Genomic DNA, 12758 nt, shown 5'->3' on the forward strand with positions numbered 1-12758 from the left:
GTAAATTGCTATGATAATAGCAATCAAGTACCGACCTTTTTACTTTTTCTTGAATTTACAAAACTACCCTCCTATTCCTCAGATGCCTACACTTTACGCCATCTACAACCAGTTTTGAACTCACTTCCGAATTGCCACGTGTGGACGTCTCAATGTTTGGTTAAACGCCCAGTCTCCGTTGACGTACAACGGAGACGACGGATCCCTTGTATCCTTCCAAAGTTACCCCTACCTGACTTCATTTATTGCACCGTATACAAGGTACCAAATGAGTAATTTATTTACCGATCGAGGGCATTTTAAAAATTATAAGTCATTAAATCCAACTTCTCGTTCCCGTCTCTCCTGGTGTAAGAATCGCGGGGCATCTGAGAGAGAGAGAGGGATCGGACAGTGGAGATGCTGGCGGTATTCGATCGGTCGGTGGCGAAGAGCCCGGAGGGGCTGCGGAGCCCGGCGGCGGCGGCGGAGGGTGGCGGGGGAGGGGTGCGCCTTCTACTGGAGCAGTTCGCGGCGGCGCACGAGGGAGCGGTGACCATACACCTCGGTTCCTCTGCCGGCGCCATGGCCTTCTCCGACGGGAAGCAGAACCCATTCCTCCCGAGGTCTAAATCCAATCACTCTTCTTCTTAACTTCTTTGTATATTTAATGAACTTCTTGTTTCTTATTTATTATTTCTTGTATAGTCTTAGTTTTTGTTGCCCGTGTGAGATCCACCTTTTACGTGCATTTTTGAGGATCATTATGAATTCATTATTTCTTTCTATTTATATGCTGTTTTCGACAGTTTATAATTCTTGTTTCTTAGATTTTGTGTCTTCATTGTTTGATTTAGAAAAAGTCAAGGCTTACTCTGTGAATTAAGGAGATCAGATCAAATGTTGACTGCTTTGCTTCAGCGAAAATCTCTCATCTTTTTTTTTTTTGATTTTTGGATCAATGAATCTGTTATTCCCTTTGTTTTTCTGGGGGTTTGGGGGGCGGGGGTTGTTGTATGGATTTTTGCAAGCAAGCCTCTTGTATATTTTTCTGGAGAGTTTTTTGGAACACGGAAACAGATGTGGTTTCGCCCAAAATGGGCAATATACGAGAAATTTTAGAAGGAAAGTCTGTTAAAAGATGGGAGGAGAGGAGGGTTTTGATGTGTATGGAACAAAATAATTGGAAAAGGTTATTATATTAATCATGTAGTGATGGATGGAATGGTAGGTTTTATCTTCTTTCCCTTTTTTTCAGTTTTCCAAGGTGAATCTCTCCTGATCCCTTCGCTATGAACTATGTTTTAATGTTTTGCTTTGTGATATAACTTTCTTTATTTTCTTTCTTTTTTTTTTTTTTTTCAAGAGGAACGTTGTCATATAACTTTCATAATCTTTGATTAGTTTTGCTTCTAGGAGATGTAACTCCCACAAGAGATTACAATTTGTGGAACTGATTCATTTTGCTTTTTTGCCAAATACAAAGCAAAAAGCAGTTGTATGTCTTGTTTTGGATATAACTGTTCTGCTAGCAAAAGCAAACTCCCAAGCGGTGTGTGAGGCTCCAGTCCAGACTCACCCTTCACATTGCATGTTCTAGAATATAACAAAATGGAAGCCGTTGGTGACTAGTTTAACAGTGGGTTTCTTGATTATAATGCGTGAATTCGCTCTATAGATTTTTATGCACAATTTCTTTCCTGTCAAGGCTATTTCTGCCATTACTGCAAGCTTTTCGGCATTCCTTTTTTGGGTGGCAGCATTTGATGCCTTGCTCCCTTGCCTTGTGAGTTGAACGTTGCTGTTGTTGTTTTTGTTTTCTCATTTCCTTTTTAAGACATAATAAGCAGAAATTCAAAAGTATGGCAGAAAGAGTTTTAAGACATGCTAAAACTCTGTTCATTGTCTAACTCACCTCTAGGATTTACAGAAATGAGCATGCTCATCTCTAGGATTGAGTTAATAATGAATTTTAGGAAATATGTTAAGTTGAGCAGCATAATAAAATAGCTAATCACGTTCATTATCATCACCCAAATCTTTCTCCATCATACTGGGCTTTATTGCAGAGCATAACTAGGTTAAGAAAGCCCTCTGGAAAGACTGAGCAGATTTAAAGATCATCTTTCCGTACTTATCTTTCCCTATATACCTGATCTTTCTGAAATTTCATCCTGAATGGGACATTTCTTTTTCCTCTCCCATTCCTTCCCTCCTAAATTGGATTAAGTTTTGTTCTTTGTTTGTTAACCAGATAGGGCCACATGAAGAACTGTATCTTTTTCTTTATCTTTGGCACATTCCTAGTATATATAATGCAGACTTTCTGATACGGACCCACACATCTCTACTCCACTTTTATCTCCATCGGTGCTTACCATGGTTCACCATACCAACTTATACCACCTAGTTCAAGCATATCATATCGTATTGGTAAGGCACCGGCATAGTATTGAGGTTTAACATATTGTAGGAGAAAAATTAGCCAGTTCCTCCCAGTTTCTTGTTATACCTATCCATATTGCACAGTTTCTGATGGCACCATCACTGGGTGTGATACAAGGATCTCCCGAACTTGTGTCTATGTGGGGGATGTACCGTACTGTATGGGGCATGCCATATTGTATCATATGGTACTGATACAGCACCTGGTACCTTTACAGCGAATCTAGGTGCTCGCCAACTTCAGAACTTTTTCTCTCTCGTCTATTGCATGGTTCCCAAACGAGTCTTTCACCCTTTTTCTCATCCAAATCACAGGCAAAGCACATGTCACACACTAGTCTATGATAATGTAAAGGTTCCCAAGCAAAAGTTGTCAGCCCACCTTTTTTCCTAACATTTTCCATTTGTATTACAATGCGTAGTTCTTGGCTAATGGTTATGCAAATGGCTTTGGTAGTGATGGTGCTGTGGTATCTATTGATATCATTTTACTAGAATTAATATTTTTGGTTAGTTTGTAATTTGCACACTGCTTCCTTTGGTGCCTGCCCAGAGTAGTTCCTCTCTTCTTTATAGATAATGGTGCATTTTGTTTCTTATGAAAGCCCAAACTCATCTGCTGTTTCATCCTTTATTAAGATTTATTTTTTCTTTTATTTTTTTATAATAAGTTCAGTATTAGTTTGCTTTCCTTTTTTTGATATGTGAAGGCTCTTCTATCATGAAAGACTAATGTTTCCTGCTTTTGGCCATTATCATCAACTGCAATATAGTGATCTCTTCAATGTCGTATTTCATTACTTAATTCTTGTTTGCAGATTGTTTGCTGTCACAAATGACATATTTTGCTTGTTCCAAGGACATATTGAAAACATTACTCTTTTGAAGCAACAGTATGGACTGGGAAAGACTGCCAATGAAGCAATTATTGTAATAGAAGCATACAGAACATTAAGAGACAGAGGGCCTTTCCCTGCAAGCCAGGTTGTGAGAGATCTGAATGGGAAATTTGCATTCGTTCTGTTTGATATCTCATCAAAATCTACCTTCATAGCTGCTGTGAGTATTCCCAATTGGCTCTCTCTCCTTTTATCATTTTCTGATAGAATTGTAAGAGTCCGAAAACAGGAAACGGTGGTGTGGAATGAGATGGCAATATCAAGATATTAGGCTCAAAATAACTGCATAGAATTTTGAGGAAGGAGGCTAATAGAGGGCATAATAAGTGCAAGGTTTATTACTCTGGTGGTATTCCATTTTTATGATCCTTGGCCAATGGGCATCCATTTCGTCTGTAAGTTTTAGGGCCCGAAATGGAAGTATGGATCACCCTTTCATGAATTATTTCACAGAGGTTCTTCACCAATGTTTAGAAAAAAATGAAAAATGAAAGATCTCCTTCTCATTGTTGCAGTTTACTCATTCCATGATCTTCAACATTTGACATTGGGACACTGTTACTTCTCTAACATGGATATACATGATTTAGTTGTATGCTGTTGTCTTCTTTGCTTCTCTTGCCACCTTCTTTTTTATTTTCTTTATGTCATGATAATATATGAGTACTACGGTCTGATGCTATTCTGACACTGCTGTCTTTTCCTACTTTTTGATCTGTTCTTGTAAGCGAAGTTTTGATTGGGAAAAAGCTTCCGTCAATAAAAGTTATCTCTTACTAATACTATTTGGTAAAGAATTCATAATTCTGAACCTTTAACCATGGGGTGAAAATTCTTGTTACATCTATGATTTATATCTTGTTTATTCTTAAATTTGAAGTTCAAACACTTACATTGACCTCCATTTTAGATGTGTAAGTTTCATGCAAGCATCAATTTTGCATCAGTTATCAATACAAAGCATATAGTTCCTCGTGATGCAGAGGTATGCATGCAATTTGGTTTATCCCAAATCATAATTTAGGACTAGGTTAGATATAGAAACTACAAATTGATGGACTAGTGTGTCCAGGTCATGTTGTCTTATGTGACTTGGTTTCATTTTAGAAACTTACACTTGTACATGTGTGTATGTAGTCTCAAACAATTGGACAAGTCATTGAGATAATGCAATCAAAAAGGCTTTTTTAAAGTTCTGAATGGAACCAATAAACATCTCTTTCAATGATGTCATCCTTGAGCTAGTAATTCCTGGATTATTATCAAATGATTATCTTGTCATTTTCGTACCTAAAAATCCTTGCAATTGAATGTTCTCTTTTTGTGTAATTTCTTCTAATGTGATATGAAGAACTTGTTTATACTTAAATAAACTTATAGCATTAGTTGGATGCTCAAATACATGTACATATGTATGTAGATGCATAGCTTGACTTGGCTACATTGATGTGGATTGTCACGTAGATGTACTCCGGTCTAGATTGGACTATTGTGATTCCACATTGACCATTGGATGCAGTCGACTACCTCTAAATTGCTTACACACAAAAAATTATATGGTTTAGAAACTCCTGGACTATGTATCAAGTAGTCAAAAAAATGCAGCAGCTCAAGTGTATCATCCAACAGCTCAGATCATTGATGTGGAACCTCTATCATCCTATTGGATAGAGATACACTCAAGTGTATCCTAGTTTACCACCTCCCCTCCCTCTCTCTCTCTACACACACACACACACACATGCATGCATGCATGCACTTGAGTGTATCCTAGTTTATTCCCCTCTATCTCCATCCATGTACACATACATACATACAAATAGACATCCATATGTATTGGCATACATATAGACATACACGCATACATCCACATTCATGCATGTATGTAGATATGTATGTTTACAAAATATGCATGCAAGTCCATGTAAGTTTTATTATGTATATCCCTGTCACTGTGGTGTATTTTGGAAATCTGTTTACCATGCATGACACATGGCCAAAGTCGATAAAATGGTCATATACTGTAGTATAGATATCTTATCTAGTAATATGCGGTTCGATACATTAGAAACATTTCCAATCCAACATTAGATTCTTGAATGCACGTGGGATTTTGAATCTTAAGAAGGACACTTTTGAAATATAGTAGAAATATCATTTGCATGCACTGAGATGAAGTGCATGTATCAACCTGACTGAATATATTAGCATCTAAGTAATGGTTATATGAACTCTCATCTTCCTGTAAAAATTTATCCAACATCTCATAATTCTTTCCAATTCAGGATGCTGATGGGAGTGTTCCTTTCTTCTGGGGAACTGATTCTGAAGATCATCTTGTACTTTCTGATGATGTGGAGGTTGTCAAGAAAGGCTGCGGGAAATCATATGCACCATTTCCTAAAGGCAATGCACAAAGCATGACATCTTAGTCCTCTTAATTTTATGTGATGACCACATCCTTTTTGGCTTTTCCAGTGTATCCTCATTCTTTTCCGGTGCCTTGGCCAGGTTGCTTCTTTACGACTTCAGGGGGATTGCAGAGCTTTGAGCATCCTATGAATGAGGTGAAGGCAATGCCAAGGGTTGACAGTGAAGGTCAAATCTGTGGGGCTACTTACAAGGTTGATGTTGAAGCTAAGAAGGAGACTGGAATGCCCAGGGTTGGCAGTTCTGCAAATTGGTCTTCTCAATATTAATGGTGTGAACATCATTCAGGAGGGCCTTCTCTCTTGTTTTTTAGCCCTTGTTATATTGATCCATGTTTTTAGACATTCATCTCCTATCTCAACTCGCTGACCCTGCATCCTTTACAAATTGCTTGTGGTTTACTCAGAGAAGACTTCTTATTGCTTGAAAACTGTCATGGTGGACTACTGGATCCTTTTGAGCTTATGTAGAGATCATGTGGGAAATAAAATTGCATCATTACCACCGTAATCTGTCCTTGGTATCAATAGGTCCAGTGTTTCCATTTACTGTGTTTCTCCAGTTAAGCAGATAACCTAAGGATGCAGTGATCATTACTCAGAAATTATCAGATAGCCTTCGAATTTTACTTTATGTCTCAAAGCATGATTGCAGGTGAGAGGAAATTTCAATGGTCAAAATCCAGGAGTAAGGCTGGTCAAAACAGTTCTGTTGTTTACAATAACATGCCCAGCTGCTTCTCATATACAACTTTTGTTGTACGGGAGAAGGAAACTATCCTACTCTTTCTTAATATATCCATTGGGCTGGTGGATAATGAGAATTGAATTGAGTTTGACTTGATTCAAAATACTCGAATTTGAAATTTGATTTGAGATTAGTCGAGTTCAAATTTGACTTAATTAGTAAAAATAATATTTGAGATCAATTCGGCTTATTTTGAATATCAATCAAATAATATTCAAGTTTGAGTTTAAATTTTGATCAAAATTTAAAAAAATATAATTAAAATAAAATATTATATTAATAATATATATTATAAATAAAATATAATATTATTAGAAATAGATATATTCGTCTAAGTTTGCAAGCTTTTGAGTCGAACATTTGAATTTGATTTAAAAAATTATTTGAATTATTTAAATTTTATAATAATTAAATCTAATTTCTACGGCGATTCATTTCTCCTTTCCTTTTCCTTTCCTCCATATGCATCAATTGAAGTTACATTATAGTCCATAACACAAGCATCATGACATGGTGCCGTGCACGTAAGATGCTTGACATGTACGGATGAACCACCTCTAAATTGGCTTGAAGCACCAAGAAATGCCACTAAATATTAAAACTGAACAGTTCAATATCACATCAGATGCAATATAAGCAGTAGAAATTATCCAGAGCACTAAACCACCCCATAGGAAACATCAAAATAGTCGGTTCATCCAGCACGTAAGTATTTCATGGTCATCATTGCTAATCCAAGAGGGAAGCATATATGTAAATACGTACCTGGCGCTCTGCGAGCTCTCCCCTTCCGGAGAAATCGACCGGGAACACCGCCTAATCCATATTTTTATTATAAAAGTTCGGAAATTTTGAAGAATATAATGTTCCCTCTGTGGATCGGAAGCTACAAAAGAAATAATACCATCATATTCTTATCATCGTCGCCGTCAATTTTACAGCAATATAAAACCGCCTACTTGTGTGGAGACGCACAGGGTATGAACCAGTTGGGTCTTTTCTGATCTGTTGTATGGGTGATCAACGGTCAGGATGCAAACATAAGTCAATTAATTGTTTTTTGAATAAAACATGTCTACTGGTTGTTGTTTTTCTTTAAATAGATCTGATGGAATTCGCCAAATGCCCCCGTGATCGAAAGCGCCGGTATTCCACCTTTGCAGTTACAAAGCGGCAAGAAATTTAATCAGATAAATGAAGGGCTTCGATTAAATTTCATGGATGATCTAACGGTGGAAATTACGAAGTTTCAGTTTTTGAAATTTAAAAAAATAACAAAGTTCGTCAGGTCACCACCGAGGAGTTCGTTGGGTCACTGACTTCCATGGGATTTAAAAAAAATAAAATTTCATCCATCAAATCATCTAATCAGAGAGGACAGATCGAGTCCAATAGCTCGGATCATTTCTACGAATGAAATCAGAAGGATGGAGAGGGAAAACTTGACGATCGAAGGAATCACAAGTTTGAAAGAAGAGATTTCTAAAGAGGAAGAGAGACCTAACCACGAGCTTCTCCATGGCTCCATCGACCTTCACTTCGGACAATCCTTTGATCCCTGTCAAGCTTTATGAAGAGACCAAAACCAAAAGAAGTTAGCATCGAAACTCTAGAAAATTTGAAGGATCTCTTCGGATCCGAAGCAGTGGCTCGAAGGAAGGTGAGAACCTTCTTGATGTGCATCATGAGGCCATTGAAGGTGTAGATTCCTATGTCTTGGATCTTCTTCCAACATTAATCCCCTAGAAAATCATGGCACATGTTGCAGCAACCGCGTATTAGAACCGAAATTATAAGAAATATAAGCAAAATTCACAGCAATTAATACAAACAAGAAAAAATGAGATCGGATCAAAAGATTGGTGATCATAGAGTAGATTGATTTAAATTCTCCTTAGATTTCCAAACATTAGATCAAAACGAGATTGAAAACAATATAATAGAGGCAAAATAAAATCCAGCTAAATTTCTAACAAAATCGAATCAAAATCACAAGATTGATAGAAGATAATAGAACAGTGATTAGAATACATCTTGGATTCCTTAAAAACTAGATCAAATAAGAAAACAAATAGTAGAACACAGCGAAATCAAAATCTAGCTAAATTTCCATAAAAATCAGTCCAAATGGCTAAAATTAGTATAAGTTGTAGCTAGGAAGATCAAGAGAAAAATGACAAAGTTGAGATTGATCTCATGTTTGTTGACAGATTCAAAGCAATTATCTTCCTCTGCTTCCTCTTGGTCCAGTAGCTAGAGCTGGCCTTGTTTTTCTAATCCGAGCACCATCAAAATAGAGTGATCAAGGAGTGCGTTAGTGTAGGAGAGATCTTTGGAGGAGGAGGAGATCGAGGGAGATGAAGCTCGGCTCACTTGACATCTATCATCTTCTTCACATTTGGAGCTCCAGACAAGTTGGAGCGCATGCGCAAAGAGGGAGAGAGGCGATAAATTTTGAGAGCCTAGATGCCCTGCAACACACTCAGCGGCAGTCGTTCCATTGTAGGATGTACCCATGGATGACTACCATCATAGGATGGACGGCCATCAAATAATGCACACAGTGTGTCTCACACATCCTTACTTGTGGATGAATTGTTTGATACCTATCCATCCTGCGATGGCGATTCATAGGTGCACTATATCCTGTGGTGTTGCGTATGCAAGGGGATTCGCACTTAACTTGATCATTTGAAGTTGAGATTTACATAAAAAAGGATCTGACAGTAAGTATTGAAATGAACTTTATATTTTTGGGATCCATGGTGGCATGCCGATTCCGCTCCAGATCTAATGATTGTTAATAGACAACCTCGATTGCCGACTTTGAAACTAGTTATTTTGACGGGCTTTACAATATTGATTTGTAATAGACTTATAAAGATTGATATGCATCAAGGAATCAATCTAAAAAAATCGATGGCTGTCACCAACCTGATTAACGCTACTTCAATGGTCTTTTTTTACTCTATTTTTGGGCTTCATCAAGGTTGCCCCCTGTCTATTTATCTCTTCATTGTTTGTGCTGATGATGTGCTCTTCCATGTTCTTTGGGCTAGAGATGGCAATGGATAGGATTTGAGTCGTGTATTATACTACTCATCTCCAAATCCGAACTTAATATTTTATATCTAAATCCTATCCGATATCCGATCGGATAAGAAAAGAGATATCCATCCCTATAGTCAATGAGTTCGCAGATACCTACGGATAATCCATGTTTCCATACCCAACCTATACCTGCCCCATATCCATCTTATACGTAAAAAATAGACAACTAAAATAATTTTATGCATATTATTAACCCAAATAGAATTATCAATTCAACATAGAACATAATTTATAAGTCCAGATTTATAGAAATCAAACATAGAAATAGAATTATAATTCAATATAGAATATATAAACAACCAAAATAATTTTATGCATATTATCAACCAAAACAGAATTACCAAAACAGAATTATAAACATATATATTCAGATATGGGTTCGGATATTACCCATACTCATAGGTTCGGATTGGGTTCGGATTCGAATTCGGTTCGGATAGAAAATAATACTATCCATATTCTATCCATGCTCGTGCTACACTTTTCGAATTTTACCCAAATCCGAATCCAAATCCAGTCAAACCCTATTTTTCGGATTTGACTAGATTTGGATAGGATGCATATCCATTGGGTCGGGTCAATTTTGTCATCCCTACTTCTGGCTGCGAATTGGAGCCAGGCCTTAGGTACCTATGTAACTGCTCCGAGGGTCCAGTTGATCTCTCACTTACTCTTTGTAGATGACTTTCTTTTGCTCGATCAGGCGACAGTGTGGGATACTATGATCTTCATGAGGATTTTGATGGACTATTTTGAGGCTTTATGGCAAAAGATAAACCTCCTAAACTCTACTATTTGCTTTAGCCTGAAAGTCAAATCTTAGTTGAAGCAAGCAATCAGAGAGTGCTTGGGGATTGCAGAGCAGGACGGAATGTGGTGCTACTTGAAGTCCCAATTATCGGATAGAGATTGTGGAGATCTGAGTGCACTAGGATGGAGCAGAGCATCCGAAAGTTACTTGATGGATAGTAGTCTAAATCGTTGTTTATGATTGGTAGAAGGATGTCGGTTCTGTCAGTCTTGAATTCCATACCAATCTACCTCCTATCCAACATCATATAATCAAGGACCTGGCTATTGAAGCTCAAGCAGCCTTTTAGGGGTACTTGTAGGGCTTGCATAGGGATAGAGGGGAACTTTATCTTGTTCTTTGGGATGTCATCTATCAGCTGACCTCTAATTAGGAGTTGGGTGTCCAATTTTTGCTTGTCAAGTGGGAGGCCTTGATTGCTAAGCATGAAATAAGTTTTCTTTTGGAGCCTGGGAGCCTTTAGAGCTCATTGATGAGAGCCAAGTATGGGTCATAGACCACTGGAGAAAATATTCGTGTCCCCTATAGTAGCTCCTTCTTGTGGAGGATGATATATGCTCATGCATCGAAGGTTCTACTCAGCATTAGATGGCTGATTGATAATAGTCAGATTATGGATGTCTTGTCAGATGCTTGATTATTGGACCTCCCACTTGATCGGGGGCTAATCCCAATCAATATGGAGGAGGTGGCAACTGGATGGATGTGTGATCTATTTTATCTTGTGGGTGAAAATGGAACATTGCTACGGTGACCCATTTGCTCGAGAATCAACTGGCAAAATAGATTCTCTCCTTACCGATTCCTATCTAGGACTACCAGGATGTGAGGGCTTGGAGGTCCTCCTACGGCACTAAGGCAACTATTAGGGATCTCCATGAGCTTTATAGAAGGGACTTCACTAGTAAATTGGACATAGCATGGATTTGGAGACTTGGGGTTTATCCGAGAGTTAGCCCCTTCTTTTGAAAAGTGGTGGAGCCGCTTGATGCTTAGAGGGGTATTGAGGAGGGGAGAGATAGACGTTCTTCTAATATGCTCTTGCTATGAGGGTGACATTGAGACTGTCATGCATGTGTTATTTTAATGCTCTAAAGCTGTACAAGTTTAGTACCTCACTGGTGCTATTTTAGCATTCACTCAGGTGGAGGTGCTAGCCCAAGCCATTTTTGAGGCCCTACAAATGAGCATGTATAGTGAGTCATTCAAACTTTGGGATATTAGAGTGGTTTATATTGCTTATCGGGTCTGGTTGGCTAGGAATAGCCAAGCATTTGAGGGCAGCAAGTACCCTACAAGATTTATTTTGGAGAGAGCTTTGGTCCAAGCTACTGAGATCACCAACCTTTCTTTCAATAGAGTAATTTTGACAATTTGGGTCACATGGGACTTCTTTAATGCTCTTGGAGTAAACTATTTGATTTTTATCAATTAGGATCCCCCACACCCAAGCCTCCTTAAGGTCAACTTCAACAACAATGTCACTGGTGGCTTGGGTGGCGCAAATTATATGATTCGTGGCCCAAATGCGGGCTTAGTGGCGATGATCAATAGTCACCTTTTTGACACTCTGATTTCTAAAGTTGAACTAAAGGGAGCCTAGGCGGGCATCTCCTATGCAAGGCAAGAGTGGACCAATTGATCATCAAGGGGGACTCTACCATAGTGGTTGGATGGATTTAGGGTCGGATAGAGATGGCTCACTATTTATCCCCTCCTGTGCCATATTCAAAGAATCTTTATGAGGTATGCCTTCGTAGTAGTCAGGCATATCTACTATGAGATGAATAGGGCAGTAAATTGGGTCGCCTCCTTCGTGGCTCAGTATTTGGGGATATCTTATAGATTGAGGCAGTAATTGCTGTTGTTACTTTTAGAGATATTTTATTTTTGATTTGTTGCATATACTCATGCTAGACTTGAATGATTTGTACATCTTTATAAAAAAAAATCTTAAGAAATTTGTAATGAAAGCAATGCTAGGGCTGCTTCCCTACTGGGCTCAAAAAAGAATCCTTATCGATAGTCGAGGCTTGTTTCTTATTGTCGAGCTCGAGAGCCATCCTTGTCACCAGTTGTCCCTTTGATTGATTTTTTTTTTTTTGATTTTTAGATTTATTATGGATATTTTGGTTATGGGAGTTGGAGATTTTGCCCCTATGTTGAGTGTTTTTGATCGCACGTAGTTGGATTGAGCTATGTGTCTTGGTCTTTTTTGGATTTTTCCTCTTTATCTCTTTGATATTTTTTGTTGGTTTGTTTTAATCTTGGTATTAGAAAGAGAGAGTGGGGTGAGAGATGCAAACTCTGAACTATATATTGCAACCTTGCATCTG

At 38.1% G+C, this 12758-nt stretch overlaps 1 protein-coding gene across 1 annotated transcript; it reads left to right on the top strand.

The window, feature by feature from the left end:
• Positions 1 to 355: 355 nt before the first annotated feature.
• Positions 356 to 6263, top strand: LOC105042203 (stem-specific protein TSJT1). Its single transcript, XM_010919323.3, has 4 exons — positions 356 to 605; positions 3243 to 3483; positions 5609 to 5729; positions 5835 to 6263. Exons 1-4 carry the CDS (start codon positions 400 to 402, stop codon positions 6020 to 6022), a joined length of 756 nt encoding a protein of 251 aa, XP_010917625.1. The 5' UTR covers positions 356 to 399; the 3' UTR covers positions 6023 to 6263.
• The last annotated feature ends 6495 nt before the right edge of the window (positions 6264 to 12758 follow it).

This window comes from Elaeis guineensis, chromosome 3 (genome assembly GCF_000442705.2).
Source record: "Elaeis guineensis isolate ETL-2024a chromosome 3, EG11, whole genome shotgun sequence".
Taxonomy (NCBI): domain Eukaryota; kingdom Viridiplantae; phylum Streptophyta; class Magnoliopsida; order Arecales; family Arecaceae; genus Elaeis; species Elaeis guineensis.